At 49.5% G+C, this 15,804-nt stretch overlaps 3 protein-coding genes across 3 annotated transcripts; 2 read left to right on the forward strand and 1 right to left on the reverse strand.

Moving 5' to 3' along the window:
* Positions 1-5,502: 5,502 nt before the first annotated feature.
* Positions 5,503-10,813, reverse strand: N7529_009258 (uncharacterized protein; the record flags this gene model as incomplete). Its single annotated transcript, XM_057244785.1, has 3 exons — positions 5,503-5,971; positions 6,033-8,087; positions 8,268-10,813. 3 exons carry the CDS (start codon positions 10,811-10,813, stop codon positions 5,503-5,505), a joined length of 5,070 nt encoding a protein of 1,689 aa, XP_057093048.1.
* A 308-nt stretch (positions 10,814-11,121) lies between these two features.
* On the forward strand, positions 11,122-11,783 carry N7529_009259 (uncharacterized protein; the record flags this gene model as incomplete). The annotated part of the gene is made up of 2 exons (XM_057244786.1): positions 11,122-11,236; positions 11,695-11,783. The coding sequence occupies 2 exons, from the start codon at positions 11,122-11,124 to the stop codon at positions 11,781-11,783; spliced, it is 204 nt and encodes a 67-aa protein (XP_057093049.1).
* Positions 11,784-12,952: 1,169 nt separating this feature from the next.
* On the forward strand, positions 12,953-15,802 carry N7529_009260 (Ty1/Copia family ribonuclease HI; the record flags this gene model as incomplete). The annotated part of the gene is made up of 4 exons (XM_057244787.1): positions 12,953-13,708; positions 13,757-14,185; positions 14,291-15,489; positions 15,553-15,802. The coding sequence occupies 4 exons, from the start codon at positions 12,953-12,955 to the stop codon at positions 15,800-15,802; spliced, it is 2,634 nt and encodes an 877-aa protein (XP_057093050.1).
* Positions 15,803-15,804: the final 2 nt, after the last annotated feature.

Raw genomic sequence — 15,804 nt, forward strand, 5'->3', positions numbered from 1 at the left:
CTAAGCCCTAAGCCCTAAGCCCTAAGCCCTAAGCCCTAAGCCCTAAGCCCTAAGCCCTAAGCCCTTATGTACAACCCTCACCAATCATCTACAACCCTCACCCCTTATCTACAACTTTCCTTTACCTTTCTTTATACTACCTATTCGGGATGAATTACTATAATTTACTCCCTATCAACTATAACCATCCTATACCCCGACTTGTACTGTAAACCCTTACCCCTTGATATCCTCGCATTCGATCTTCTGTATCAATTACTATCCCGGATCCCTCTCTGTACTACTATCTCTTACTCCTTAATCTATTACTATCCTTTACCTCTTATCTATCACCCTCCTCTCTTATCTATCACCCTTACTCCTTATCTTTAACTATCCTTTACCTTTCCATATACTATCGATTCTTGATCTATTACCTTAACTTACCCTCTATAAACTATAACTATCCTTCACCCCCAGCTATACTATAAACCCTTGCCCCGAGCTATATGATAATTCCAAATCCCTGAATATCCTGATATTCCATCTTCTTTACTGATTCCTATCCCGCATCCCGAAATTTATTACTGTCCCTTACCCCTCTATCAATTACGAATCGATGTCTACCACTGATATGAATCTCCCCTCCTGTTATATATCCCTCTCTATATCTATATCTATCCATCCGAAACCTAACTACCCTATCAATCCTTCTCGGATATATCATTCCCCGGAACGGATAATACCGATATATGATATATACTACATATCTTTAAATATTTATTCGCCTCTGTCTTCTCGTTATATACTATGTACTACCTTCGAACCTATATATATATTTAATATACCATTTTTTCGCTTGCCTGACTACCCTCGCCCCATAATATTAAACCCTGACATATATGCTGCCTGACCGCGCTTGGTAACCACTTGAACTTACACTGCTACGGACCCTTACCTCGAAAACCGCTGTTAACCCTTACCCCTGGAACTACTATAACCCTCACCCCTTATCTAAAACCCTGACCCCTCGCTATACTATAAACCCTTACCCCTCGCTATACTATAAACCCTTACCCCTCGCTATACTATAATTCTATACTCCTTAATATCCTCGTATTCTATCTTCTTTACGAATTACTATCCCGGGTCCCTCTCTTTACTACTATCTCTTACTCCTTAATCTATTACTATCCCTTACCCCTTATCTATAACCCTCACCCCTTATCTGTAACCCTTACCCCTTATCTGTAACCCTCACCCCTTATCTGTAACCCTGACCCCTCGCTATACTATAAACCCTTACCCCTCGCTATACCATAAACCCTTACCCCTCGCTATACTATAATTCTATACTCCTTAATATCCTCGTATTCTATCTTCTTTACTTCTTACTATCCCGTATTAGTTTCTTTACTATGATCTCTTACCCCCGAATCGATTACTATCCCTTACCCGTCTCTTTATTACTAATCTATATCGATTACTTTCCTTAATCTCCTCCCCTCTTTTAAATCCCCTCTTATATATATATCCGTATATGTCTATCGATCCTTAAACGAACCATCCTATAAATCCCTTTCCGATACGTTATTACCCGGAACTTATAATGTGTAAATATAATCTATATACTATATATAAATGAATATATATTCGCCAGTATCTTCTCCAAATATTCAATGTACTACCTTCGAAGCTATATATATATTTAATATACCATTTTTACCCTTGTCTGACTACCCTCGCCCGATAATATTAACCCTGATATATATACTGCCTAACCGGGCTTGGTAACGACTTCAACCCTTACTGCTACGGACCCTCACCCCTCGCTATCACTGTTAACCCTTACCCCTGGAACTACTATAACCCTCACCCCTTATCTAAAACCCTCACCCCTCGTCTAAAACCCTTACCCCTTTATCTATAACCCTGACCCCTCGAACTACTATGACCCTCACCCCTTATCTATAACCCTGACCCCTCGAATTACTATGACCCTCACCCCTTATCTATAACCCTGACCCCTCGCTATACTGTAAACCCTTACCCCGAGCTATACTATAATTCTATCTTCTTGACTTCTTACTATCCCGTCTCTCTTTCTTTACTACTATCCCTTACCCCTGAATCTATTACTATCCCTAACCCCTCTCCTGATTACAAACCTTTACCCCTCTCTTAATGAAACACCCTCACCCGTCTATCTATTACTAGTCCGTATCGATTACTGATATTCCTCTCCTCTCGTCTTTTAAATCCCCTTTTTATATATATATCGCTATATGTATATCGATCCTTAACCGAACCACGATGTTAAACCCTTTCCGATATATGATTACCCGGAAGTTATAATGTATATATATATTATATACTCTATATATAAATGAATATATATTCGCCGATATTTTCTCCGAATATTCAATGTACTTTCTTCGAAGCTATATATATATGTAAAATGCTGTTAATATCCTTGCCTGCCTACGCGAGCTTATAATAATAAAACCGGATATATACACCGCCTGACCGGGCTTGGTAACGACGGGCCTAAATGCTGTGAAACGCTGACCTGGGCCGGTGATGCCTGTACTGCCTATATGGGGAATGCCTGCCCGAAATGCCTGAGCTGCGCCGGTAATGCCTGCCGAGCCGGTGTTGGTAATGCCTGCCTAGCCTGGGTTGGTAATGAATGCTCCGTATGCCCAGTAATACTCCGCCGCCGATAAATGCCCCCCCTGTATGCTATGTCTAAACTATATATATCTGTAATAAATGCCCTCTATGGCTAACAAATGCCCTGCCTGGGTGAATAATGCCCTATATGGCCAATGAATGCCCGGTATGTATGGCTAATGACTGCCCTGCCTATGTCGGTAATGAATGCTCCGTATGGTAATACTCCACCGCCGATAATTGCCCTTCCTATATGTGATGTCTGATCTATATATATCTTTAATGAATGCCCTTGTTAAATGCGATCATTCTTATATATATATCAATGTATGGCCTGCCTATGTGGGTAATGCCTGCCTTGTATGGTTGATTAATGCCCTTCCTGAATGTGATCGCTATACTATATATATCGGTAACGAATCCATAGCTTATGTGCGTAATGAATGCCCTACCTGAATGTGGTGGCTATACTGTATATATCTGTGCTAAATGCCCCGCCTATGTGGGTAATGCCTGCCCTATATGGCATGACTGGGCCGGTGATCAATGCCCTGCCTATATTACAAATAAATGGTGTGAATGGTGTAATGATCGACCTGTGGTGGTAATGATGGGATGATTTGGGCGGGCAATGAATGCCCTCTATGGCCAATGAATGCTCTGCATGGCCTGTGTTGGTAATGTATGCTCTCTATGGCTAATGCATGCTCTCTATGACCAATGAATGCTCTCTATGGCTATTGAATGCTCTGTATGCCCTGTCTGGCTAATGAATGCTCTCTATGGCTATTGAATGCTCTGTATGCCCTGTCTGGCTAATAAATGCTCTCTCTGGCCAATGAATGCTCTCTCTGGCTAATGCATGCGCTCTCTGGCCACTGCATGCTCTGTATGGCCTGTGGTGGTAATGCATGCGCTCTCTGGCCAATGCATGCTCTCTCTGGCCACTGCATGCTCTCTCTGGCCAATGCATGCTCTCTCTGGCCAATACATGCTCTCTATGGCCAATGAATGCTCTACATGGCCTATGGTGGTAATGCATGCGCTCTCTAGCCAATAAATGCTCTCTATGGCTAATGCATGCTCTCTCTGGCCAATGCATGCTCTCTATGGCTAATGCATGCTCTCTCTGGCCAATGCATGCTCTCCATGGCCAATGAATGCTCTACATGGCCTGTGGTGGTAATGCATGCTCTCTCTAGCCAATACATGCTCTCTCTGGCCAATGCATGCTCTCCATGGCCAATGAAAGCTCTCCATGGTCAATGAATGCTCTGCATGGCCAATACATGCTCTCTATGGCCAATGAATGCTCTACATGGTCAATAAATGCTCTACATGGCCTGTGTTGGTAATACATGCTCTCTCTGGTCAATAAATGCCCTGCATGGCCTGTGTTGGTAATGCATGCTCTCTCTGGCCAATGAATACCCTCCATGGCTATTGAATGCCCTCCATGGCCAATGAATGCTCTACATGGCCTGTGTTGGTAATGCATGCTCTCTCTGGCCAATGCATGCTCTCCATGGCCAATGAATGCTCTCTATGGCCAATGAATGCCCTACCTGGCCAATGCATGCTCTCTCTGGCCAATGCATGCTCTCCATGGCCAATGCATGCTCTCTCTGGCCACTGCATGCTCTCTATAGCTAATGAATGCTCTACATGGCCTGTGTTGGTAATGCATGCTCTGTATGCCCTACCTGGCCAATGAATGCTCTCTCTGGTCAATGAATGCTCTCTCTGGCCAATGCATGCTCTCCATGGCCAATGCATGCTCTCTCTGGCCAATGCATGCTCTCTCTGGCCAATGCATGCTCTCTCTGGCCAATGCATGCTCTCTCTGGCCACTGCATGCTCTGTATGGCCTGTGGTGGTAATGCATGCGCTCTCTGGCCAATGCATGCTCTATATGGCCTGTGGTGGTAATGCATGCGCTCTCTGGCCAATGCATGCTCTCTCTGGCCAATGCATGCTCTCTCTGGCCAATGCATGCTCTCTCTGGCCAATGAATGCTCTCCATGGCCAATGAATGCTCTCCATGGCCAATGAATGCCCTCCATGGCTATTGAATGCTCTGCATGGCCTGTGTTGGTAATGAATGCCCTGCCCGGCTAATGCCAGCCCTGCCTGACTAATGCCTGCCCTCCATGGCTAATGAATGCCCTCCATGGCCGATTAATGTCCTATATAGCCTGTGTTGGTGATTCATGCCCTGCCTAAGCTATTCCCCCTCTACACTATCCTTTTTCTCTATATTGCCGAATTCTTAGTAATATATCTGATACCTCCCGTACATCTTTATTGAATTCACCTATATATATCTGAACTCGCCCTATACCCTCTCGCCATACTCGATCCACCTCCTTCGAAGCCATATATATTCGTGCACTAGCTGCACCGTATCTCCGTCAAACCGGGATCCCAAAAATCGTACAAGCTCACCCTCATTCTCTATCTGCACTCCCTGTGTTTGTAGCCGCTGAGCCCACGCCTCCTGAATTGTCTCACTGCCCTCGCTGTACACCATCATTGCCACCCCCGATAATAACAGCCCCCGGTACATACACTGCCCCTGCCCGCCACTAATATATCGATCGCAGATCGCCTGTGGCATCCCGCACCCAAAGCACCCGGCGAATACCGCATATTTAATCTGCCGCCGCACACGAATCCACCAACTCTTTGCCGATGTGTACCCGGACTGTGCCTGTGCCCCGCACTCGTATAAGTCATGCTGGTCATGAAGCCCGCGTTGGGCACAAAACCAGCATCGTCCGACCCATAACTGCGCCTGTTGCTGTAAAAACTCGAGCCCGGCACTGATCTCTTGGCGGGCTTGCTGGTAACTCACCCGGGCTGCCTCTCTCTCTCGGTCCTGGCGTTGAAACCGTTGGGCGGCCTCTGTTGGTATGGACGGAGCTGAATTTGCGGGTAATAACGGGTCTTGCCGGCCTGAATGGCCTGGCTGGGCTGAATGGCTGAGCTGGGCTGAATGGGCTGCTGTGCCTGAATGGGCTGCTGTGCCTGAATGGGCTGCTGTGCCTGAATGGGCTGCTGTGCCTGAATGGGCTGCTGTGCCTGAATGGGCTGCTGTGCCTGAATGGGCTGCTGTGCCTGAATGGGCTGCTGTGCCTGAATGGGCTGCTGTGCCTGAATGGGCTGCTGTGCCTGAATGGGCTGCTGTGCCTGAATGGGCTGCTGGGCGTGAATGAGCTGCTGGGTGTGAATGGTTGAGCTGTGCTGAATGGCCTGAATGGACTGAATGGCCTGAATGGCTGAGCTGGGCGGGTAATGATGATCCTGAATGCCCTGATGACTGCACCGGCCGTTCTGGCGCGGCTAAGTGGTGCCTGCCTGGTTCAACACTCCGCCGATACATTGGACTGGTGGATCGAACTTGGGATCGAAATGTAGTCGATTCGCTATCACTGCGCTGGCCACTGGCCTCCGAATCGCTCGATGATGGCCTCGGTCCTTGGGCATCGTGGCTGGCCTCAATTGAACCGTACTGGATATCTTCCATGGGCTCCGACCTATATGTTGGGGCTGGGCCCTGGGCTGGGCTGTTTCTCTCACTGGCCATCTCACTGGCCATCTCACTGGCCATCTCACTGCCCCCTTCACTGCCCCCCCCAACGGCCAGCTCACTCGCCACCTCACTCTCAAGCTCTTCTTCGTTAGCTAGCCACTCCGGATCACAGCCATCACAACGTTGTTCCATAGCTTCAGAATCCCCGCAATACTGCCTTTGATGCCCATCGAGATACTCATCGAGAATAACCCGTCGACACCCTCCGTTATATATATAACGATCTAGCCGGCTCTGCTCGGCCTGAGCCTTGATGGGGTCCTCATGGATTTGGTCCCATATTGGCCGCTGGAACCCCTCGGGCTGAATGATAATGGCCTCACTGCGGTTCCCATCCCGGCCCGCTCGCCCACTCTCTTGCGCGTAGTCTAGCAGACTGCGCGGCACCCCGATGTGAATGATACACCGGATGTTGGGGATATCAACCCCCATACCTAGCGCACTAGTTGCGGCCACCACGCCGGTGGGATCAGCCTGAAATCGGGCTAGCACGCCCGGACGATCGAATACTCGGCTATGGTATGCTTCACTGCCTACGATCTGGGCAATGTGCTCGACGATCTTAGTAGTGGGCCCATAAATGACCACTCGGCCAGCCGCGCAGCGGGCACGCCGAACACGGTCCTGAATGAATCTCACGATCTCGGGACGCTCGATCCAATCGTAGCCGTTTCGGTACCGACTCGGCACGTTGGGTTGCCAGAGCCGGTACGCAACATTAGTCCGATGGGTCCGCGCTCGAAACATATGGGCCTTCTCGCGGGTAGTCCGTAAACGCCGGAATAGCTGGTCCTCGGCTGCCGGGGGTAACGTAGCCGTGAGATATATCATCTGGGCCTGGGCCACGATCAACCTGCCCAGTTGGGCCATGGCAGGCCGGAATTGGCTTTGGTCATTTAGCACAACGTGGCATTCATCAATCACAATTCGATCTAGCCGATGGCCGAGCCGCTGCCTGTTCAAAAACGTCATAAAGTCCTCCGTAATAGCTGATTCGGGCGTAACCAGTACGATGGATGCCTGATCGGCTGGCCGCCGGCTCTCCCATTCCACACATGCGATGCCGAGCTGCCGGCAACGGTGGACGAGATCCCCCCGTAGTGCAATTAACGGCACTACGACCACCGTTACCCCTCGGGGGCTGATCCACGCGGGTAGCATGAATAGCAGGCTCTTGCCGCCCCCGGTGGGCATCACAGCCACCACTGGGCTCTGGCCCTGTTGAATGGCAGCTAATGCCGGCGCCTGCACCCCTCGAAGCCGTAGCCCGGTGTTGCCCATCATCCGTTGCATTTCGGGCTCGATGGCGGCCTGGGCTAGCTGCCACCGGCGCTCCGTACGGCTCATCTCAGCTTCCTTTTGCCATGGCGAAGGCTGCGCGAGCCCTAATGCGCTCTCGGCCCCTCCGTCATCAGCGGACACAAAGCCTAGAAAGCGGTGCCAATCGGTGCTGCTGAGCCGAAACATCTCTCGCCGGTGGGCCGTTGTACCGGGCTGCTCGGTGATCCCGCGGCCATAGATCATCCCGGCCACATGGGATGAATGGGCTGCTTGGAGATCGGCAATATGGCCCATCCATTGCTCGGCATTGATCCCATCTTCGTCATCTTCTTGGGATGCCTCGGCCCGGCTGTCCTGTTGGGCATTATTGGGGAATATGCTCGATGGCCGCATGAATCGTCGGCTGATCCCAATAGCGATGTCTCGGTATGCATGGAGATTGATGGCGTGCCCGTTCAAACCAATGGTGGTTTCTCGCTTTAGAACTTCTCTGAGTCTCTCTGAAGACCACTGTCGGCCGGTGCCAGGGTCAGGGGACCATAGATATGCCTGTCGACGGGGGCTGGTAGTGAACGTGTTAGTGTATATATATGTGTGTGTTGGGTGGGTGCGTGTGAGAGAGAGCGGGGGCAATATATATGTTTGATCTCTGTGTTGAACTGTGTGTTGATCTCTGTGTTGATCTGTGTGTTGGGTGTGTTGGGTGTGTGTGTGAGGGGGGGTATATATATATCCAACGTACCCGGTCGTCTCAGCATCAGATGCCTCCCCGCGCACCTTCTGTGTGTACGCCTCCAATCTCTCCACAAACGGCAGCACTAGCCATAGATACCAAACCACTAGCTCACCTACTTCCCGGGGTAGATACCGATGAATAACCTTCACGTCGTTCGTACTATAAAACCCTTTGTGGTACTGCGTAACAAACGCTACCAGACCATCTTCGACAAACACATTCCGGTGGCCTCCGCTGTCAGTATTGTAGTGCCGAATGCTTAACAGCTCTGGCGCCCGTGCAGGCTGGCCTCCGCTGACGTGGACAGCAATGGCTAGCTTCTCGCGGAAATGGGCTACCCGTTGAAGATAAACGTCGATAGCGGACATTCGGAGCCGGCCGGCACTAGACTCGATAAAACGCTGCTGGAGTGGTCTCTCGTTTCGGACCCGATTCACCATCCATTCGCTACCGGCTACAGGCCATACCGTACGGGTGTCTTTTAAAAAGCTCCACCCGTGCGCGGTCTCGGTAGGATCATCAAACATAGCCTGCCACGGGATCGAGGGAACTGAGCTAGCCTGACTAAACAGGAGCTCTTCGTGTAGTATCTGGCGTGTGGAGCTTACGAGGCCGTGGGTAAAGCCGCGGAAGTCACCCATAGTGAAACTGTACTGTTGATATAACAGCTGGTCTTGGTTCATCCAGCCAACATGGCCTGTGGCGGTGCTGTTATAATGGATCTTTAAGCCGTACGTGCGTAGATCTAACAGCCACTGCATTGGACTGTTGGTGCCGCGGACCATAAACTGGCTGACCATCTCGGTCACCCACTCCCGGAATGATCGTTGGCGGTGGCCCTGTGTGTGGCCCTGGCTAAACTGAATAAAGTGCGATGACTGTGCTGCCCCCTGATCTCCATCGTTATCGTTGTAAAACGAATCGTCCGTTGTTTGCGTTAAAAACGTGAAATCAGGCGAATCTAACGGACTCTCTGTATCCCATTCGCCAGCCATCTGATACGTAGCTAGTTGGTGGATCATCTTCTCGGCCGTTGGGTCTAGCTTTAATGCTTTGTGGACCACCATAAACCGAGCAATCTTGATCACTTTGGACAATATTGGGGGATAGCTCTGGGCAGTACCCCAGCCTGCCTCCCCACGTCCAAGCACCGCGCTAGCGCAGATAAGCGCGCTCTCATAGTCCTCGACCTTAGTTCGGTGGTTCAATAGCTCAATGCAAAAATCTAGACAGGCGGAGTCAAGGGGAGTGAGCTGAAAGGGGGATTCGCTAGTGATTTGGTGCTGTTGGTCCTCGGAATCACTTCCTGAATGCATACTGCTTTGGTCCGAACTGCTCAGGTCTTCACTGCTCTGGCCGGCGTTTGAATGCCCTGTGTTGGAATGCCCTGTGTTGGCCTGCCCGGCGTTGGAATGGCCTGCCATGTACTGGCCTGTGTTGGAAAGGCTTGTGTTGGAAAGGCCTGTGTTGGAATGGCCTGCCCTGCCCTGGCCTACGATGGGTGAGGCACTAAGCTCTGCCTGCGCTAGTCTCCATAATGTGGCCCATGCCGCTCGCTGGCGTTTGGAAAACCTGTAGTGGGGGCTAGCCCAATCATGTGGGGCCTGCGTGCGCGTGAAAAACATGAGAATCTGCTGCCACGGGACCGTGTGTCGCTTAACGGCTTCACCATCCATATATGCTTGTAGTGGTTGATGGGGTAGGCGATCCCGCTCAGTCCGAACAGCCTCGCACCGAATGGTGTGACTCGTTTTAGTGCAGATCAACTGGCTGATGCGAGCTACAGAGGCCATTGAATTCCAAATTGTATATGCAGCTTGCTCGGCCTGATCGAGTGATTCGGGATCGGGGGCTCGGACACAGTCCACTAGGTCGTGCGGGTTGATCCCCTGGAGATAGACGGCCCACTGGGTCCTCCGAAGCCATGGATTCGTCTCGTCTCGCTGGCTGGCCACGATCACCTGGGGGAGCTCATCTCTTTCGGCATATGCTCTTTCCATCTGATCAATCACCTGACTATTATGATCAGATATTGCTAGCGAATCGGCCTCGGGAATAGCCTCGGCTCCAAGGGTTTGAACGCGGATATAATAGGACCCTTGCCCCTGGTTAAACGCGCGTTGGCATCGGACGGTACGAGTGAACTGCTGGATTTGTTGCTCCGCAGCCGATGAAGTATGCTGCCGCCGACGACCGCCCCGGTTGATAGGAGCTACCCAGCTGTGATGATCACGCCAGTGAACACGCATAGTGCCAATTGACCGGGCAACAAACTGGCACATCGGGCCTTGCTCACATAAAATACCATCTGAGTAAACAGGTAGGTTTGGAACAGGTTCGTTAACCACTAATGGTGGCTGCCATTCATCACATTCCGCCGCACGCTCCCACTGTTGAACTGCCTCGGCAATTTGGCGAGCTTTCGGCTTCGGCATCCGATGATTCGCGGATTGAAGGTGGCGGAAAACCTCTTTTGGTCGAATAACATGTTCACATAGCTTGCATACAATCACGGGCGTGGTTGATGGCTGGTGAAAAAGCTGATGTTCCATTGTGGTAGTGGGGGTAAGTAATGATAGAAAACAGTGAAGGATAACTAAGATAAAAGTGAGAGGAAAAGCAGAGTAGAAAGGGCGAGCAGGTTAGTGTGAGAAGAATTTTAATATAGGCCGGGCATCGTTTCAGCCCCCGTTACCCCGCCTGCACACACTATATATAGAAAACGATGATCGACATGGTGCATTTCGGCCCGGGCCTTAGATTGACAGGTCAACCACTGATTCCCTACATATGCAGGGCTGCCATTAGCCAAACAGGCAGGGCACTCAGCTCAGCCCAGGGTATTGATTGGCCACCAGGCATGGCAGTCATCCCATTTCAGTCCATTCCCAGCCCAGGCAGGCTCAGCAGCCCATTGGCCAGCCAGGCAGGGCATTCACTGCCCACACAGGCTCAACACGCCATTGGCCGGCCGGGTAGGGCATTGATTGGCCAGCCAGGAAGGGCGCTCAGCCTAATATGGTTTGAATAGCTGAATAACATGAATATGGTGAGTAATATGAATGTGGTGAGCAACATGAATGGCATATATGGTTTGAATAGCTGAATAACATGAATAGAGTGAGTAAGACGAATAGCTAAGCAACATGAATGGCTGAGCAACATGAATGGCTGAGCAACATGAATGGCTGAGCAACATGAATGGCTGAATACCGTGAATATGGTGAATAACATGAATATGGTAAGCAACACGAATAGCTGAGCAACATGAATGGGTGAATACCATGAATGTGGTAAGCAACACGAATAGCTAAGCAACATGAATAGCTGAATAACATGAATATGGTGAGCAATATGAATGTGGTGAGCAACATGAATGGCATATATGTTGGGAATGGCTGAATAACATGAATATAGTGAGTAAGACGAATAGCTAAGCAACATGAATGGCTGAATAACGTGAATGGCATATGGTGGGAATGGCTGAATACCGTGAATAAGCTAAGCAACACGAATAGCTGAGCAACATGAATAAGTGAATACCGTGAATGTGGTAAGCAACATGAATGGCTGAATAACGTGAATGTGGTGAATAACATGAATGTGGTGAATAACATGAATGTGGTGAATAACATGAATGTGGTGAATAACATGAATATGGTGAATAACATAAATATGGTGAGCAGCATAAATGCCATATATAGTGTGAATAACATGAATGTGGTGAAAAAAATCAATGGCTAAATCCTATGAATGGCATATATAGTGTGAATAATATGGATGGTTTGAAAGATATACGATAGGAATGGAGAGTGGTGTGGGCTGTATGTAGTGCCAAGCCTTTCTTACTCCCTACCAAAACATCTCCCGTTTTTGATCACCCTCCACCCCACATATATATGCTCATATAGTCTAAAAATTGACCGAGATAAATAAGACACTCTATATTATGATCTCTGAAATTTTTAGATCTATGAGATGTCTGTAGCCCTCAGCAGTGGGGGTGCGAAGTTTACCTGAAGTCAGGATGCGACCCGCTTATCTTATCGCAGTGACCGAGTGGCTGCCTCAGGCCCCGGTCGCACCTCCAGATTCCCGCACCCCATCAAAACATCTCGAAAAACCCGGCATTTTCAATCACCATTTCCTCGACAACCAGAGGGCTGTGCAAGCTCCGGAGCAAATGGGGGCAAATTCATATATGCCATTTTAACTTCCCAAATTTTCAGAGCGATCCGAGACCTCTAGACCAAAGGAGTCTGGCGACGAAAAGAACCTGAAGTCTGGCGTACGACCCACTTTTCCTCCCATAGTAAAGGGAAAACCCTAACCTGGAGTCTGCCAGACTCCAGGTACCCCCGTGGGATAGGACCATGATCGTTGACTTAGGACTCGATAAAACGCTCTGGCCATTTGCTCACCAAGCTGCTATTTACATTGTGAACCGTCTTGCAAACAGCGAGACCGGTAAATCACCAATCACCCTCTGGCGTGAGCTTCTTCACATTCAAAATACCAAGCCAACTCTTAAGCATCTACGGCCATAGGGATCCACTGCCTATGTGCACATTCCGAAAGATAAGCGAGTGCAATCTCGGAAGGCCGCACCCCGCGCCTAGAAGGGCTACCTTATCGGCTATAAGGGGGATGGCGGTCATGTTTACCAGATCTGGGATCCCGTGAACCAGGAGATGAAGAGATCTCGTGATGTTACTTTCCACAAACCTAGTGACGAGCATGACGACGGTGAAACAGGGGCTATAACACTTCCCCCTGGCCCTCCGAAGGCTCCCAACAATCCTGGAAATACAGGAATTTATCAAACTTCATTCATTGGCTCGGGCGAGCAAGCAAAACCACAGTCAACAATTCAGCAAGACCGACCACAGGTCCGAGAAGCTACTCCGGCACAGCCTTCACAGACCATTCTGCCAGACAGCATCTCCAGTTACAAGACGACTCCCGGGATCATTCCCCGAAGAGAGATTCGACAAATTGAACAAGCACCGTCTTTGCACATACCCTCGAGCACACACCTATTCGACAGGTCCACAGCTGCTTCTCGTCCCCGGACTCGACCCACTTTGTTACGTGCGCATGCACCTTTGCAGAGAATTACCGAGGAGGTTATTCAACCTCAGCGGATGCGCGCTACAGAAGAAAGTAGCGACGAGCAACGAAGAGCTATACTGAATAAACGCCTAAATCGACTACAGGAAGATATCGAGACCATGAGCAATAAATGGCAGGATATACGCCAAGAAACTGAGCGCATTGAGGAAAGGATTTCAAACAGATCTACATCTATTAAACCTACTCCTACCCCTGCTGTTGCTACTGCTCCTGCCTTACACCACACGCCAGATAGGCCTCGCTCTCCTCAGGAATACCGATTTCCATTCCCTTCACTAGATCAGTTACGCCTTTACAGGGAAGAGAGTGAGCAAGTGAGCGAGCAGACAGATCAGCGAGCGAATCAGCAGACGGTGATCTAGATGTCTATTAAGAAAGACCCATCTCTAGTGCCACCTCCAGTGCCAGCGCCAGTCTCACCATCATCATCATCGCATAATCAAGTTGCTTCTGTTACCAAAGAAGTTATCTCAGTCAGTTCTACACCAGATCCAACCCTCCCACCCCCTTCACGACGAGTATCACATCGCCGAACCAAGGGATGCCCTCCGGAGCGGTACTCCGACCCGAATCGACCCCTCCTTTCCGTCGAGCGTGTATCGATTACCAGAATGCAGAAGAAGCGACCACGACTCGATCGTCACGAGAAAACAAGTGCGGAGGAAGGTGGTAACAACGGGGAGGAGGGTGTTGGACAGAGATCTGCGGGATCTGTTGATGATGCTGAAACCGCGCCTGCTTCCTCGAGAACTGATTCCGAGGGACCAGCAGCCCTCGCTGTCACTGCTCCTGTCAAACCAATCATTATATTCAATAATAAGCCCCTTTATAGAAAGGATGTTATTATTCCCACCACATACAAACAAGCACAGAAATCCCCTCACTAGGAATTCTAGCACGCTGCTATGGCTCAACAAATCGAGGATCTGAATACACAAAAGACATACACTCTGGTACTCAAACCAAAACGTGCGAGCGTTCTACCTGGTAAGTGGGTGTACACTGTGAAAACAAACACCTACGGATTTGTTAATACCTTTAAAGCACGCTGGGTTGTGTGTGGAAATTTCCAGCAAAAGAAAGATGACCGGGAAGATTGCTATGCCCCTATGGTCTCCGAAGCACTGATCAAGATCGTGCTAAGCCTTATTGCTATCTACAATCTGAAATGGAGGCAGGTTGACTTCACTGCAGCATATTTGAATGCTTCCCGTGCTCATAGAGAGGTTGTGTATATGCAGCAGCCCTCTGGTTTCGAATATCATAACGACGAAGGAGGGATCAAGTCCTGGGTGTGCTCCCTAGACCAAGCTTTGTATGGTCTTAGGGATTCTGCATTCTTATGGAACGAAGAGCTAGACAAGACCCTTTGTGGTATAGGGTTCCAACCAATGGAAGATGACCCCTATGTTTACAAGAAAGGTGTCGGAGCAAAGATGACCATTCTAATGCTTCATGTTGATGATTTCATTATTGCTGCTCCTTCTAATGAAGAGATTAACGCCGTGATCGCTCAACTAAGCAAGCATTACCCCCTGAAAGACCTCGGTGAACCGAAACAGTACCTTGGCTGCTTGCTGGAGCGAGACTACGACGCCGGGACTATTCGGATGTCCCAGAAAGCCTATGTCCAAAAGATCCTGCACAAAGCAGACATGTTGCACTACAAAGGAAGGAGTATCCCATTACCGGTAACATGGAACTGGTCCGAAGGCCATAAGGATGCAACGTCGACCCTCGAAGATAATGACGACTACTTATCAGTTGTGGGAAGTCTGAACTGGTTGGTAATACGTACGCGCCCCGATATCAGGTTCTATGTTACAAAGCTACAACACAAATCTGCGAATACCACTATTCACGACCAAGAAGCCATGGTGCAGGTCCTTCGTTACCTCCGAGAGCATCCAGATCGTGCGATCACACTCGGAAAGAAGAAGGAGTTACAGTTCTATGCCTATGCCGACGCTTCACACGGAGATAATCTGAACTATAAGTCAACTGAGGGCGCAGTCTGGCTCTTTGGAGGTAGTCCAATCCAATGGTCAACCAGGAAACAGACTATTATGGCGCCGTCAACCACGGCCGCCGAATGGTGCGCACTTGATTAGCCTGCACGGGACGGCATGTGGCTTCGCAAACTTGCTATAGCCTTTAGTTTTCCTAGAGCAAGCGATCCGTTGGTGATCTACACAGATAACATCAACACTCAGCTACTCTTAAACAAGAAGACTGGTCGCAACTCGACAAGATGGCTTAACATGCGATATTTCTTTGTGAAAGATGCTGCTGCCAAGGGCTACATTGACCTCGAAAGGGTTGAGAGCAAGGCTAACGTGGCGGATGGTTTCACGAAGCCACTCGGAGAAGAAGCGTTCCCCGGATTTATCACACAGCTAGGGATGTGAGA

This window comes from Penicillium soppii (assembly GCF_028829465.1).
Source record: "Penicillium soppii strain IBT 18220 chromosome Unknown utg000007l, whole genome shotgun sequence".
Lineage (NCBI taxonomy): Eukaryota > Fungi > Ascomycota > Eurotiomycetes > Eurotiales > Aspergillaceae > Penicillium > Penicillium soppii.